This window comes from Oratosquilla oratoria, chromosome 2 (genome assembly GCF_046742065.1).
Source record: "Oratosquilla oratoria isolate Oo_2021 chromosome 2, ASM4674206v1, whole genome shotgun sequence".
In the NCBI taxonomy this organism is placed as follows: Eukaryota; Metazoa; Arthropoda; class Malacostraca; order Stomatopoda; family Squillidae; genus Oratosquilla; species Oratosquilla oratoria.
Genome location: NC_134778.1, coordinates 76767321 through 76784820, shown reverse-complemented (window position 1 = coordinate 76784820; position 17500 = coordinate 76767321). Strand labels below are relative to the sequence as shown.

The following is a 17500-nucleotide window of genomic DNA, read 5'->3' as shown; positions in this document are numbered from 1 at the left end:
ATCCTTAACACATGTACGTACGCAAGCGTTGAGGGATTTTTCTGAGATAAATAAATCATGCCTGACCTTGACCTGAACAAAGTCTTTAAAGTCTCCCGAGAGCTCCAGAGCGCCAAGTGATCAGCCTTTACTTGAGTAACTAAGATCTACTCCTCTTCTGTTCGGACGCAGAACGAATCGACATAGTTTCCCTTCTTAGGCTTTAGTAAATACGTCCTTGTTCTCCCACACTTGTCCTCACTTGTCCTTAGTTGTCCTCCACGTTCTCTTCAACTCCACACCTCTCTCTGCACTCCCACTCCCTCTCTCCTTCCCTCACTCTCTATACCTCAGTAAATAACTCTAATTATTGGTATTTGTGGAACTTTTTTTAATATTTCGTAATCACGATGACGACGGTGATGATCACGATGATGATGGTAGTGATAATCTTCATCATCATTATTACTATTACTACTTTCATTATTATTATCATTGATATTATTACTATTATAATTATCATTATTATTATTATTATTTTTGTTATTATCATTATCATTATCATTATCATCAAATATTATTATTATTATTATTATTATTATTATTATTATTATATTATTATTATTATTATTATTATCATTATTATATTGTTATTGTATTATTGTTATTATAGTATTGTTACTATTATTAGTGTTATTACTATTATTATCATTGTTATTAATTTCATTGTTGTTATTGTTAATATGATCATTATTTTATCATTATACCATTAACATTATTAGTATAATTAGTATTATCACTATTACTACTTTTATCATCATGATCGATACTATCATCATTATTATTATAACTATTCAGACACAAGGACCAGGTGGAATGACAAAATACAGTGTAAAAAGATACACGAAAAATTGATAACCACAGAGGTCATAGAAACATTAGTATAGAAAAGAAATTATATGTGAACGAAGTGTAAGAGGCAGCTATGAGGGAACGGAGAGAGAGATTGTGGACACAGATAAAAAAAAGATATATTCGTGGTCACATATATCAGAAGAAAGAAGTGTGTGTGGGGGTGGGGGTTAGGAGATGGAAGGTCAAATGAAATAAGCAATGGGTTCTCGTAGATGCTTTTATTGACATTATTTACTGTATTTACCTAATTATAGTTTGCTGAATATAAGCTGTGCGAGTTAGTGTCTCTGTGACTCCGTCTGTGTGTATGTACAGTATATATGTATGTATGTATATGCATGGAGGGATATGTATAATTGTACTGATTCATGCATACTTTGTGTGCAAGTAAGCACACTTGGATGTATTTGTATACGTTTGTATATCCATATATTTATGAATGTATATATATATATATATATATATATATATATATATATATATATATATATATATATATATATATATATATATATATATGCATTGAAATCCAATATAAAAGAATCAAGCTGATTTAAGGAAATTGCGTTAGAATTCCATCTTCAAAAGAATCCAAGTCATAGGCGTAGACAACCAACCAACCACACACACACACACACACACACACACACACACACACACACACACACACACACACACACACACACACACACACACACACACACACACACACACACACACACACACACACACACACACACATACACACACACAAAAGGAGACACGCACGTATACAGATATACATTAGTATGGAAATACATCCGCGTTTGCGAATGGATAACCGCTTTTATCGAAGAACCTGAGGATGTTGCTCTAGTAGCTCTTCCCATGAAATGAATTAAAAATCCTGGATGAAGACCCTGCGCGCATTGCAACAACAAGCACAACATAATACAGATGTCAGGGAGTACTACAGCAAGACTCCCTCCTCACTCAGGTAGGGATCAATAAGCCAGCAAAACTCCAAGTTGCGAGCATTGGGCAACTACCCAAACAATGGTAGTCGGGCGTACCTACTATTACGTCTATCTGATACCACGCAGCGATAGCCAGCATTCTCATTAATCTCCCAGCTCCGGAAGCCCTACTCTGGTCGTTGATTGGTTAAGAGCGTGTGACGTAGTGTCACCTTGCGTGCGATTGGCTGAGTCCCTCGGGGGGAGGAGCCAATGGGAGCTCGGCTTGGTTCCCGCGGTTCCGCCCACTCCACGGGATGACGCTCTCTGTCCGGTCTGTTCCCTTGTACGTGTATTATAGCCTCTATGCATCCTATAATGTCTCTTTAAGTTTCAGTTCTGGTGTTTTGTATGCAACTGTACTCGAGACACTCCAGTGCTGCCGTGGAGAGGAGGCACTGTCCGAAGGACTCTTTATACCCCACCTCCTCCTCCTCCTCCTCCTCCTCCTTCTCGCGCCATTGTGAATTTCAAATAACTTTTTTCTTTTTTTCCCCTTTTTAGACTTGTCTAATAATAACCCCGATCCCATGACTGGAATATATACATTTGGTTCATTTTCTTCTGGGTTATTACCCAGTACTTCTTTCCTCTTCATCACAATGCGTTTCATAGACTTGGACGTGGTACACATACAGTTCTCAAAATAATCATTCATTGAGTACGGGCGTATGTACAATACATGATAGTAAGATATTTGTACTTTTGGACATTGTAAAGATTAGCAACCCCAGAAATGAGCTTGTAAATATTAATCGCCCCAACAGTGACGATCATTTAACTTAACCAAGCTAAACTAATCTAACCTAATCTAACCTAATCTAACCTATTCAAACCTAACCTAGCCTAATCTAACCTAACCTAACCTAACCTAACCTAACCTGACCTAAGCTTGTTAAAGAAATTAAACAAGATTATGAAGATTGGCCATTCTCAGAGTGAGATTTTAAGATTAGCCAAAACCCCAAACATCAGCTTGTAAAAATAAATAAGCCTCAGGTACTGAGTTTGTGGATCTTTAATACAACGTCCGTATTTTTCCTCCCGTTTAGAGAATTTGAATGAAGTTAATCTTCATGTTCCAGGCACCTGACCACCAAACACACCGTGATTGTTCATAAATGTGAGGTTATGCATGCTCACCATTTGTACACAGTCAAAAAAGGCGTATGAACACATACAATAATGAAATCATAGAATGCATACGCGCGCGTACACACACACACACACACACACACACACACACACACACACACACACACACACACACACACACACACACACACACACACACACACACACACACACATAGAAAGGACATAGAAACAAACCCGCAGTTAGACGACCCAGACAAGAAACCAATTTTGATTGATTGATTTATTTATTTATTTATTTTTTCTTAATCCAGATAAGAAGGGTTTCAGACACGTTGTAAAGTACTTTGGGCCTGCGAGACCCCAGGCATTAAGAATCGAGGAATCAAACACATGCATACATGAATGCATGTATATATGCATGTATGTACGTATGCATTTATGTATGTGTGTATATATTTATGTATGCCTGTATGGATGTATATATGCATGTATGTGTAGGTGTATGTATGTATGTATGTATGTATGTATTTATGTATGCATGTATGTATGTATGTATACATGCATGTATACATACATGTATGTATATGTGGATGTATATGAATCCATATCACCCTCGGGGACAAAGAAACTGTTAGACTTTTCTACTCAAAATTAGTTTAATGTCGCTATAAAAAAACTCATAAATTAACTTCAGTTAATTTCCGTTTTCCTTTATTACGAAGGAAATTAGCTTAGTTTTGTTTTCTTTTAATTTGGTTTGTATGTAACCACAGATATATAATTCATCTGAATTTATAATCTAATATTCTGCTCCATACAACATGAACTTCTTCAGAACACTTAGTCTGTGATCGATCGATCACGGGAGTTTCGGACGTTCTGATCGATCACAAAGTATTTGTGCCATTTTTTTTTTTTTTTTTTTTTTTTTATCAAGTCGATGACAACGGTAATGTTGCTCTTCTCTCACTAACCTTAAGGGCGACACGCAATTCGCTCATTACGGACAAGGCCGCCTTATAGACTGCATTGCCTCGGACCTTCTCAGAAGCTTTCCCAGTCTCCTTGACTCTTCCCCTTTCTCTCTCTCTGTCTGTCTCTCTCTCTGTCTGTCTCTCTCTCTGTCTGTCTCTCTCTCTGTCTGCATGTCTGTCTCTCTCTCTGTCTGCATGTCTGTCTCTCTGTCTCTCTGTCTGCATGTCTGTCTCTCTGTCTCTCTGTCTGCATGTCTCTCTGTCTGCATGTCTCTCTCTCTGTCTGCATGTCTCTCTCTTTCTCTCTCTATCTTTCTATCTCTCTTTCTCTCTATCTCTTTCTCTCTGCGTGTGTCTGTCTGTACGTCTGTCTTTGTCTCTCTCTGTCTTTCTGTGTTTCTCTGTTTCTCTCTCTCTCTCTCTCTCTCTCTCTCTCTCTCTCTCTCTCTCTCTCTCTCTCTCTCTCTCTCTCTCTCTCTGTGTCTCTCTCTCATTTTTTTCCTTCTCTTTACTATGCTTCTTCTTTCTCCTTCCTTCCAAAATCCTTTCTTGACTTTACGATACACCATGCTGTATCATAAGGATACAAATATATCTTCATTTTATACATAATATATTTGTGTATACAGCGGTTCCTTCATAAGGAAAGATATTTTTGTAAGCAAATTCGTATTGTTGCAGGAACAACAAAAGACACATTTGCATAATTGTGATATATCACGAGGTAGTTTCGGGCAAAAGCATTAATACCTTCAAGATGAATTGAAATTTCTGTCTCTTGCCAGCCAGTTATGCTAGCCAATTATGCTAGCCAGTTATGTTAGCCAGTTATGCTATTTGAAATACATGGTCTCACTTATTCTACAGTTTTTTCTTTTTGTATTGATGAGAGGAAAACTGCCCGATGCTACTTTAAATAGATTCGGCTGAGTAGCTGTCGAGTTCAGCCTTGATGGACCACTGCAGGATCGTTCCATCCCCTAGGACGTGATACAACCTCTGTACCAACCTTGATAGATGGCATGACTATTTAATTTTGGGCTTTATCTATTTATATATCAATTTATTTATTCATTAATTTGTCAACTTATTAAGTTACTTAATTTTTGTCTGTATCAATTTTTCTATTTAACTATTCATTTACTTACTCAGTCATTTATCTATTATTCATCAATTTGTTAATTCAGTTATCTGTTTATTTATCTTTATCTTCATTTAGTTATTCACCTTAATATTAATCAATTATTTGGTCAACTAATTTAACTTATATTTCTATTTAATTTATCTATCAATGTACTTACTTGTGCATCTCTTTATTTGTCTATTTATTTATTTAATTTTTTGTTTTATTAACTTATTTATTCATTCATTCATTTATGTGTTTATTTATTTATCTATTTCTTCATTTATTTATTTATCTATTTATTCGTCTATCTATTTACTTATTTATTCAATCGTTTATTTATTTACTTATTCACATATCTAATTATGAATAAGTTTATTGATCAATTTACATATCTATTTATGCTTATGTATTCACATATATCTATTTGTTATCTATTTATTCTCTTATGTATTCATTTATCTTATCTTAAAACCATTGATGTTTAACGCTTTTCATTTTGTTTCAGGAATCACTCGAAGGAATACCTTTTGAGAAGCGGAAGAACTCTCATTTGTATCTCCTGAAGGAACCACGGCAGAAGTTCGAGAATTATCGATCTCGGACAAGAACATTTAGTGCATACTCAGTGGTGTTAGTGCTTACGAAAAAAGAGAGAAGAAAGAAATTATAATTTACCTGATCTATGCGATATTCAGTTCTGTGATGGTGGATGAAAACGTTGCTTTGTAAAAGTTTCGAACCCCAAAACGAAAGCTTCAGTGAAGTCGATTCGAAACGCGAGCGAATCTTTGTTTTGTTTACATGGTATTTGTGTTCGCAGCTGAGGGAAGTTCTATATCGATGTGGCACAGACAGAGTCAGGTACATGTCCGCGATACTGGAATGACATGTGTCATATGGGTCAGCGACACGTGAGAAACAAGTGCGCGATTAACGTTACTAAACAGTGAACAGACGTCTAAAGAATCTCTGGAAACTTTACTGGACCTCCAAGCTTGCGCTAACACGAAACAAACTAAAAGCAACAAGACTGAAACACTCGTACGACAAGTGTGAAACTCACATTGCCCTTCAGGAAGGGTCACTGACCCTCCTACTGACCCTTCAGCAAAATAACCCTGAAGTGCAAAATTCCTGAAACGATTTCAGCCATGTACGAGGGCGCGACGACCTGCGCCTACCAAAACCCGCTGGACCTCAAGCGTGGACTCCTGAGCCACAATTTACAGAACAAGACCCAAGGTGAGATGACATATATATACTGTACATATATACCTGCCAGCCTATCTGTTTGTTCGTCTCGCGTTTTCTCCATTTTCCTGTTCTAAATCATACGCAAACACGCACACACACACCACGAGAATAGCTCCCTTCCCGTATAATACAACTAGGTAAATACAGACACACGCAGACACACATTCACACACACATTCACACACACACACACACACACACACACACACACACACACACACACACACACACACACACACAAAACTTTAAATATTTGAAAATATGTAGACCGAACTTGTTGATTTTTTTATTACACGAACGTTTATCAAGAAATGGATATTTAGGCCATGTATTCCTGAATTAAAAGAAAGCCTTCAATAAGATGCTTTACCAGATGTATAATAAGAAAAATGCAGTCAGTGGTTATACTAGATGAAAAAGTTCTTAGAATATGAGAGCTAGTGTAGTGATGCGAAGCGCGATTAGCTATGGGCGCGCCAGATCTCTTCTTTATGTGACCAAATTTATTGTTGGAAAAAAAGGGCGGAAACGATTCAGTGGATCTTCAAGGAAACTAACATACGCAGCTAGGATACTAAACTTGAAATGTATCTAAATCTAAGAGACATTTTTCATCGATAACACCTAGTATGGTTTTATCATACATATATACATACATACATGCATACATGCATATATATATATATATATATATATATATATATATATATATATATATATATATTTTTTTTTTGTGACAGTTTGATGTCGCTGCTAGTAGCGAATTACTCTCATATATATATATGATTTGGATGATGGAGAACATAAACACAGGGAAGGCACAGAACCCTAAACACTCTTAAAATACTTATCAATATATATATATATATATATATATATATATATATATGTATGTATATATATATATATATATATATATATATATATATATGTATGTATATATACATACATATATCTACGAGTATGTATGTATATTCCCACATTAATATCAACAAGTACAACTTGTTCAACATGATGACAGATGTACGATGTTCCTTAGTTTGCGGATTTCTCAAAGAGAGCTTTGGCAAGTGTATATTCATAACTGGTCACCCTGAAGGTAGAGAAAGCTTTCTTAATAAGTTTGTCGAGCTCATGTCAAGGAAAGTAATAGATATAAAAGAAGCGGCGTATGGAATTCGACAGAATTTTGATACTTCGTGTTCGATTTGCAACGCCTCCTATTTACTGCCAATTACTCTGGATGGCCAAACACGAAAGGCAAAGGTGACGGTTGGACAACATTCGAGCAGTTCTAGATGTTAATTTCTCACCTCTCCTTAAAAAGTCAGTATAGATCTAGAAGAATCTACATTTTGAAGGAAGAAAGGAGAAGGATATGAATATAAAAGAATTTTGTATCAATATTCGGACGATCAGAAATAAATATTTAGACCAAAATACATATGCACATTAAACAAATATAAAAAGTCTTAAGACGACGACGTTATAAAGTTACTTATGAGCCCTTACTTTTAATTGAGCTTTAAATATCTATTCGTATCTGCATATCTATCTATCTATCTATCTGTCTATCTATCTATCTATCTATCTATCTATCTATCTATCTATCTATCTGTCTGTCTATCTATCTATCTATCTATCTATCTATCTATCTATCTATCTATCTATCTATCTATCTATCTATCTACCAAGAGCTTTTTACCCTTATATTGGAGGTACCTTTGAATATGACACAATAAATTAGTCCATCAATCCTGAGGGGCTAAAGTCATATACAGACATATGGTCACCTCATCCCCTTGACAGCAACCTTCCCATAAAACCCTGGCTATAGCTATACAGGCCACGCACAAGTGCAAACCATTTCGTAGTAAGCATGAAAAAAGGAGAATCTCTGACTCAGACCTTTGCCCATGCTGTCAAATACAGACCCATGAACATATTTTGAATGAGCGTAATGTGATAAGACCTTTTCCATTAGCAGAATTAAGGTTACGGCACACTATGCTAGCATGCTACTTGCTTTCGCTACTTCGTTTTAGTAGAAACGACTTCGGTTAGGATTTTTTGTTTTTCAATTTTCCAAATGTCAAATTCCTGCTGCATCAAACAGCAAGAAGAGGAATGTTAGACATGTTGTTTTGGTGTTCTTACGAAAGTCTAGAATATTGTAAACGAAGTCGTTTCTACTCAAATGAAGTAACAAAATTGAGTACCATGCTAGCGAGAAATGCCTAATATGCCACCACTTTCACACAACCCAAACCAGTGACCTACCTTACAAATTGCCAAATTTGACAACTTGGGCTGTTGACATACGAAATGATGATGATGATGATGATGATGATGATGATGATGATGATGATGATGATGATGATGATGATGATGATGATGATGATGATGATGATGATGATGATTCAATCAATCAATTATCAACTGAGAACCTGAGTCGCCACGAGTTTCTTCCAATCCTGTCAGTTTTCCACAAGTTCTTCCAGATTGCTCGCAATGATATTTCTCTTAGTTTGTTTGAATCCTTGAAGTCTGCGTATCTGTTTGATTCCTCTCGTTGGGTTTCCTGTGCAATAAAAAGATAAATTAAAAAGTTGCATTTACTGAAGGTATGTGGCCCGCCCATCCAAATCGAGATTCAATATAGAAGAGTTCACCCAACTTCGACTTGTACGCGTTGATGACGTCATGTCGTCGTTCCCTTGGCTACATGCCTTACATAAGAATGGAGGAGATTGCAAGAGACCTTAAGGTCTAGACTAGACAGTTCCATGTCCATTACCATCTATCATCCCTATCCACAAAGTTATCTTTCTTTTAGAATAACCAACAGTTTTTGCGTTCACTATATGGTTGCTAAGTCTATTCCGTTCGCTGACTTCTCTCTCGGTAAATCAGTTCTTGCCTATTTCCTTCTTAGATCTAAATTTGTCCAATTTAAATTCATTACTATCCTCTTCGCTCTGATTGTCATCATCAAGATATTCATAGATCACATATTGGTGAACACATATCGAGCTTACTGGTCGCTGCCAAAACTCATATAGCAAAATGTCGTGGTGGAATCCCACTCGAGTATACAGTGTAAGTACAAGCCCGGGCAAAGTTGGAAATTCGGACGAGACCTAAGCCAAGGTCAAACTTGGAGAGCGGGGATTGGAAGGCGTTGCAGGCGACAATGATGTCACCAGTTCGGGAATTCCTCATTTGTTTGAATGATCTGTTGGAAACGGGTCTTGCTTTGAGTCTGGTGGATTAGGCAGCGTCTGCTAAGTATGGATGGTTAATCAGCCGATGAATTCCAAGGTCCTTGTCATATATAGACTCATTCATTTACTCAACCGGCGAGATATACCTGTCTAAGGGCTTCACCAGCGTCGACAGTTGAGAGTTCGTTTGAGTCAAAAACGACTTCGGTTACAATGTCTTATTTCTCAGATCTCCAAATAGCAAATTATCTTTCAGTTATATCTAGCAAAGCTGAATGACGAACTAAGAAATTGTAAACCTATAGGAATGTTAGACATACTGTCGAGATGTTCTCAGAGAAGTTTAGATTTCCTGTAAACAAAGTCATATTCTAGTAATTCGAATGGAAGTTGGAGGTAGGATGTCGGAGGAAAGATAGCCCAGTATGATAGCCCCTTGAGACCCTTGGCCATTATATCGATTCGCCTCCACTCACTTCTATCTTGAGCCAGCTGCTCCATATTGTACGGGTCGACAACCAGACTCACTGATTTAAAATCTGTCTACTCCATTTTCAATTAAGTTGTTCAAGTTTCTTATTCATGATCTAGAAATTACTTTTGGTACAGTTAATGTCTTAAGGATTGTGAGTATTGTCTTGTTTTATTCATTGTAGTTATACTTTTTCCAGCAGCAAATCAGACTGACTTTCATTTGCACATTATATACAAGAAGTAGAGATCAGGCATATGATTGTTTACTATGTCAATGGTCTTTCCGGTGATTCGAAGGCTACGATACGGAAGTTGGAAGATGCCCTGTCGAATTTTTCGATTAAGAATATAAGAACATAAGAATGGAAGAGACTGAAAGAGACCATAAGGCCTACACTAGGCAGTTCCCATGTCCCTTACCATCTGTCCTCCCTATCCATAAAGTTATCTCATTTCTTAAAACAACAAATTATTTCAGCTCTTACTTCATGATCACTGAGTTTCTGTTTGTTAATTACTTTGTTGAAAAACCTGTTCTTTTTTTTTTTTTTACAAACAAAGGATTACAAACAAAAGCGGAGCATGCCGACAGGAGACCTTTTGGTCCATATCTAGGTCGGATGCGAAAAAAACCATAATAATAATAAAATATTAAATAAAAACTATAATAATGTAAATAACAAATAAAATACATAAATAAATGCATAGGTATAGTTAAATAATAAACAAACAGGTAAATAGTAAATAATAATAAATTGACATATAACTAATAATAAATGAAAATCAAACAGACAAATGATAAGAAAACAAAAACAAATAATATAAAATAAATTATAATCATTACAGCATCTTGCCTATTTCCTTCTTAAACATGAATTGGCCTTTCCTTCAACCCTAAACTCATCAAGCCATCCAAACGTTCCAACTCACTATCTCACTCTCATGCAGTGGGAAGTGAGAAACCCCTGGTAGAGCAAAGCCCTGTGAGTTGGGGTAATCTAGTGGTTCCTTATAGGCCGACGTTAGGTCGCCTCCCCGCCTGGTCAGGACTGTCTGTATCCAACGCAGCGAGCCCGAAGCCAGTCCCGGCCTTCGAACTCACGACCCTTTGTTCGTGGTTTCAAAGCGTAATGGGAGTCCGTTCTTGTTAGTGTCTAAAACTTCCATTATATACTCTTATAACACATTATTATTGTTGCAATAGCGGAGATCGGTAGCCCAGTGGATGTCGTGTCCATCTCATGAACAGTTGGTCGTGAGTTCGATTCCCGGAATCCTCTACTGGCTATGTTGTCGCGTGCGTTGGTTCCCGACAGCCCTGGCCAGGCGATGCGGCGACCCAACATGGGCAAAAAAATGAATAAAAAATAAAATAAAAAATAATGCAAATAATAGTCCTTTCCTCCACTAGGGGTTTCTCACTTACCACTGCATGGGAGTGGGATAGTCACATTTTTTTTTAAGGAAGGGAACGTCACTGAAAAGCTGGCAACGTCCGGGGATCGAACCCGGGACGTGCTTAACGATTACGCGACAGTCGACTCCAGTGACCACCCACACACTTTGGCTCTGTTCACACTAGCGGTTTAAACCTCGCGGAAACTACGGCGGTACCACATACTCAATGGAAAACTGCGCGGTTGTGTGTGAACGCCTCCATGAACTTACACTGTAATTAAACCGCCGCGGTTCACACCTCTGCGGTTGAAACCGCTAGTGTGAACAGGGTCTATATATAAGTTATGACCCTCAACCGTGCCATCCGTCACCCGAAGAACGTCTCGAGACCCTTGCATTAACATTTCAGGAAGAAAGGAGGGAAATGGGAATTTTGATCCCGTGGGAAGACAAAAGGGGAGGAAATGAAAGGACAGAGATAACTACGGCCAATAAGTAGCTGCAACAAAACATCAGGAACCAAGAAAAAAAATAACAGGAAAAAATAACGTAAAAGATTCTTCTTCTCAAAGATAACAAATGAACTGTTTACTTCATTTTCGGGCGCAAATACTAATAACATGAAGTATGTTCATATCATGATATAAGAATCCAGTAGTGTTAACAAGGCAGGCTAAAGTGATGATTATGTCTCACATTTACAGAACGTACGGGAAATTGTGCTCTGAAAATCACACGCACATACCTACACAGTCTCTGTGTACCCAAATATATATTTGTTTTGGCGTCTTTGCGCATTTGTTTATTCTGAGAACGCGCGCGCGCACGCGCGGGTATGTGTGTGTGTGCGTGTGCGTGCGTGTGTGTGTGTGTGTGTATGTGTGTGTGTGTGTGTGTGTGTGTGTGTGTGTGTGTGTGTGTGTGTGTGTGTGTGTGTGTGTGTGTGTGTTTATGTTTGTGTAAATGTGTGTTTATGTGTTTGTGTGTGTGTGTGTGTGTGTGTGTGTGTGTGTGTGTGTGTGTGTGTGTGTGTGTGTGTGTGTGTGTGTGTGTGTGTGTGTGTGTGTGTGTGTGTGTGTGTGTGTGTGTGTGTTCGTGTGTGTGTGTGTGTGTGTGTGTGTGTGTGTGTGTGTGTGTGTGTGTGTGTGTGTGTGTGTGTGTGTGTGTGTGTGTGTGTGTGTGTGTGTGTGCGTGAGTGTGCGTGTGTGTGTGTGTGTTTATGTTTGTATGTTTATGTATGTACTTGTTTTTGTATTTGTGTGTAAGTGTGGGTGTTTGGATTTGCATTTATGTATGTGTGTGTGCATGTATATGCGCTTGTGTGCATGTACGTGTGCACGTGCATATATTCATAAATAACGAAATTAATCTATAAATATATTTTGGCTTATAAGGCAACTGGCAACTCGAGAGCCAAAAATTCACAAAGAAAAATAGTTTTACAGAAACCTTATAGTACCAAGAGATACAAAGCATAGTTAACAAGAGAACATTGAAATAATATGTAATACATATGCAACAGAAACCTGATACTCTTTGTATTGATTGACCAACACAAGAGCTGAGAAAGAACGATGATATAAAATCAGAATAATAAAGACAAAATTAAAAGTCTCATTATTCGCACAGACTGGAAATATCTTAACGACTTCTGTTGTGAAAATATCTTGGCTAAAGATATGTAATAATTGTGGTGAAAGAAAAAAGAAGAATATTTTAATTTGAGCCACTTGAAGCCGGGGTCTGGCATAGGTCCGTGTCTATGTTTTTCTTTACAACTCGAGGGACAAACAAGTGTTAAGCTTACATGAATACCGAGAGTCTTGCTTAGGATAATAGTTCTCAACCTTTTTCATTCTATTTTCCCCCTTTTCATGAATTCTCAACAAGTGTATGACTCCCTTAATTTTGCTCCCAAATCTCACCCCATCAATAAAGGTGAAATAATATATATAACAATAAAATGTTGATGAAGAGAAACCCTTTGCTTTGTTACAAAGTTGACAATCATAATTATCTAATATTTGATAGATCTTTTTATAGTCAGATGTCTCACGTTATATAGAAATGTATAATCTGTAACAGAAGGCCATCACCCCCCACCCCCCGTCACTGAATTCTCGCCATGGTTCCCACGGGGGCCAGGAGCCCCCTAGGTTAAAAGCCATTGGTTTAGGAGTTTAAGAAGTGGACTCCATTGGATCAGTTTGAGTTGTTAAGGCCGTTTTTATGGAAACGAGTTTATGACAAAGGTGTTAAATTTCTTTTCCGTTTTCTCTGTGTATTCAAGCCAGTTTATTTGTTTGTAGTTTATTAATGTTGTCTTCTATATAGGTTGTATTTTTCTATTTCCTTAATTGGGAAATGATGTAAGAGAAGGTATAAGAAGAGAGAATGGCACAAAACTGGAGGCGAGTTTAAAAGGAAAGAGTTTGAAGGAAGTGAAGAACTTCGAGGATTTGAGGTTACATGTAGCAGCTAATGGAGGGGTGGGGTTGGGGGTAAGTGATAAAGAACTCTTTGGGGGGATCAAAAGTATCAAGAGAAATAGGTATCATGTGACGAACGCAAAGAGGAGTTTGAGCAAGGGTGACTGTGCCTACGTCACTGTATAAGGTAGAGGTTTGGAATAAAAAAAATATATATATAAATAAAAATAAAATCAAAATCAAAATCAAAATTAGAAAAAAAAAGTGAGATGAAATGCTAAGAAGTATGATGGGTGGTTCCGAGGATAGATAGATTTGGACAAGGGTGAAAGGAGAGCTGGCGGACTGGACTTAAAAAAGACTAGCAAAAAGAGTGTGGAATGAGGAGGTGAATGGAGTAAAGTTAAGGGGAAGACTAAGAATTAGATCAATGGATTTGTTGAAAAGGACTTTGAGTGCAGGAGCCACATAACTGATTCCAAATATAAAAAATAAATCATACGAAAATCGACTAAAACATATGAATCTGTTTTCCCTAAAAAAGCGTAGACTCAGAGGTGACTTGACAACATCAAAAGTGACAAAATTTTCACATTGAATGAGAATCAGACAAGAAACAATGGTCTCAAACTGTCCGGAAATAGATTCAATTTGGAAGTAGGTAGGAACAACTTCGCCAACCGTGTAGTTAATGAATGGAATAAACTTCCTGCACAGTAGTTCAGTTCGAAGCTTTAAGAATCATTTAGATAAACACCTAAGCAAGATGCTGTAATGATTATAATTTATTTTATATTATTTGTTTTTGTTTTGTTATCATTTGTCTGTTTGATTTTCATTTATTATTAGTTGTATGTCAATTTATTATTATTTACTATTTACCTGTTTGTTTAATATTTGACTATACCTATGCATTTATTTATGTTTTTATTTGTTATTTACATTATTATAGTTTTTATTTTTTAATTTATTATTATTGTTTTTTTTCGCATCTGACCTAGATAGGGAACAAAAGGTCTCCTGTCGGCATGCTCCGCCTTTGTAATCCTTTGTATGTTTGTCTGTATGTGTGTATGTATGTCTGTATGTATGTTTGTCTGTATGTATGTGTGCATGTATGTATGTATGTATGTATATACGAGTATGTATGTATGCATGTATGTATGAATGCTTGTGTGTGTGTATTATAATCCCACTTTCTACTTTCCTCCAGCCCTCCTTCCCTCCAGCCCTCCCTCCTCCCTCCCTCCCTCCCTCTACCACTTCTTGTACCTTGAAAAGCATAATACCCGGAAGACCCACTGACTATGCGACGCTGTTCTGAATTCCTGGGTCTCTTGCAGCCAATCATTTTTTCTCTAGTCTTTTTCGTAGACTGAAATTGTCAAGAATGCAACAGACTCCTCCCCTCTCCTCGACTTCCTTCTTCATTCTCTTCTCTCTCTTCTTTCTTCCTCCTCTTCCCCTTCTCTTTTTTCTCTTCCTTCCTCTGTTTCCTCCTCTTCCCCTTCTCTTCTTTCTCTTCCTTCCTCTCCTTCCTCCTCTTTCCCTTCTCTTCTTTCTTCTTCCTCCTCTTCCCCTTCTCTTCTTTCTCTTCCTTCCTCTGTTTCCTCCTCTTCCCCTTCTCTTCTTTCTCTTCTTTCCTCTTCTTCCTCCTCTTTCCCTTCTCTTCTTTCTCGTCTTTTTTCTTACTTCTCTTCTCTTCTTTCTCTTCCTATTCCTCCTCCTCAAATCTTCCTCATCATCGCGGCTTCATCACTTTTTTTTTATATTTAGGTTGCTCCTCTCTTTCCTGCAATCATCATCATCTTAGTCTTCTCGATCTAAAAGGTCTTCCGAGCATTGCAACGTCACTCAGCGTGTGTCCTATCAGAAAATAAATCTAACATTTCTCTGTCTGTCTGTCTGTCTGTCTGTCCGTCCATCTCTCCGTCTGTCCAACTGTCCATTTGTCCGTCTCTCCATGTGACCGTATGTCCGTCTGTCCGCCTGTTTGTCTGTCTGTCCGTCTGTCTGTCTGTTTATCCGTCTGTCTTTCTGTCAAACTGTCTGTCTATCTGTCTACTTGTCTGTCCTCTTTCCGTCAGCCCGCCTGTTTGTTTGTCTATGTGTCTGTGTGTCTGCCTGGTTGTCTGCCTGTTTGTCTGTCATTCAGAGTCTGTCAGTCTGTCTATCTGTCCGTCCACCCAACTGTCTGTCTGTCTGTCTCTGTTCGTCTGTCTATCCGTCTGCCTACCTGTCTGTCTGTCCACCTGTCTATCTGTCTGTCTGCCTCTCTGTCTGTCCGTCTGTGTGTCTTTTTGTTCGTCTGTCTGTGTGTCTTTTTGTTCGTCTGTCTTTCTGCTTGTCTGTATGTCTGCCTGCCTGCTTATATTTTTGTCTGCCTTTCTGTCTGTCTGTCTATGTCTGTCTATATGTATGTCTGTCTATCTGTCTGCCTACCAGTCTGGCTGCCTTTATGTCTGTCTGTCTGTCTGTCTGTTTCTCCCTCTTTCTTTCTCCTTTGCGTGACATTGTAATCATAACAAAGAGAGCCAGGCGATACGGGCACTGCAGTGGCTATACAGTACAAAGGAAACTGAGACACCGATTAGGCTTCCTATAACTCGTAGTTTTACCTTTCAATGGATATTATCTCGGGTTGGAAGGATTTATTTTGAAAGAAAATCTGAGTCTTGTTATCAGTGAACGTAGGTCACGATGCCTTTGACTATATATTAAAAGATATATAGAAAATCACCTACAGGAAGATCATTGTGAATAGCTATACATTCGTTTCGTCTTGTATTTGACCGCTCCACTTCTGTGTATTTTATTTATTTATTTATTTATTTATTTATTTATTTATTTATTTGTTTATTTATTTATTTATTTATTTATTTATTTATTTATTTATTTATTTATTTATTTATTCATATATTTAATTATTTATTTTTATTATTATGATTTTTTTTTTACAGATCTAGAAGGCCTATTTTTGATGATACGTAAAGCGAGCCTATTATGGTTTGATAACTATTTTATTCACGTGTAATGTTTTCCTTTTTCTTTTTCGTTTTCTTTCCCAAGGGCTCTGGGTAATTGAAATAATATCAAGGAGATTCTTTTTCCCATCCCTCTTTCGCGCATCTCCCAGCAAGACACGAAGAACTTGACGACCTCGTCAAATGTACCTTTCACTCAGTACGATTATCACTCAACGATGATCGTTCATGGCCCAATGATAATCGTCAAACGATTATCTAGAACACTAATCATTTGTTTTTGAATGGAGGTGTGTCTTGCTTCGAGCTGCAGTGAAGCTGATGATCTTAACCAAACATACCAATGCGTTTACCCAAATATAATTAATTAGCCTGATACCACAACCAATAGCGGATGACGCGCACCCTACTACCAGTCTTCATATTTGGGTAAGCGCGTTGATAGGTTCGGTTAAGATAATTATCAGCCTCGACCTTTGGATCTTGGAGCAAAACTTCCCTATTCAAAAACAAAGAATTAGTGCTCTAGAACAATCATATGACGATCATCACTGATTCATGAACGATCATCATTGAGCGATAATCACACCGAGTGAAACGTAATTTCCTACGACAAAGTCCCTCAGTTCTTATTCCCACCCCTCCATCCTC

General features: G+C 37.5%; 1 protein-coding gene across 4 annotated transcripts in view; it reads left to right on the top strand.

Moving 5' to 3' along the window:
• Positions 1-17500, top strand: part of Ets65A (DNA-binding protein D-ETS-3) — a 546394-nt gene that overhangs the window by 20849 nt on the left and 508045 nt on the right. For all 4 annotated transcript variants that reach the window (XM_076211278.1, XM_076211298.1, XM_076211287.1 and 1 more), the window contains exon 2: positions 5592-6328. In XM_076211278.1, the coding sequence (XP_076067393.1) occupies positions 6238-6328 (91 nt within the window). In that variant the 5' untranslated portion in view covers positions 5592-6237. The remainder of the gene's footprint in view (positions 1-5591; positions 6329-17500) is intronic.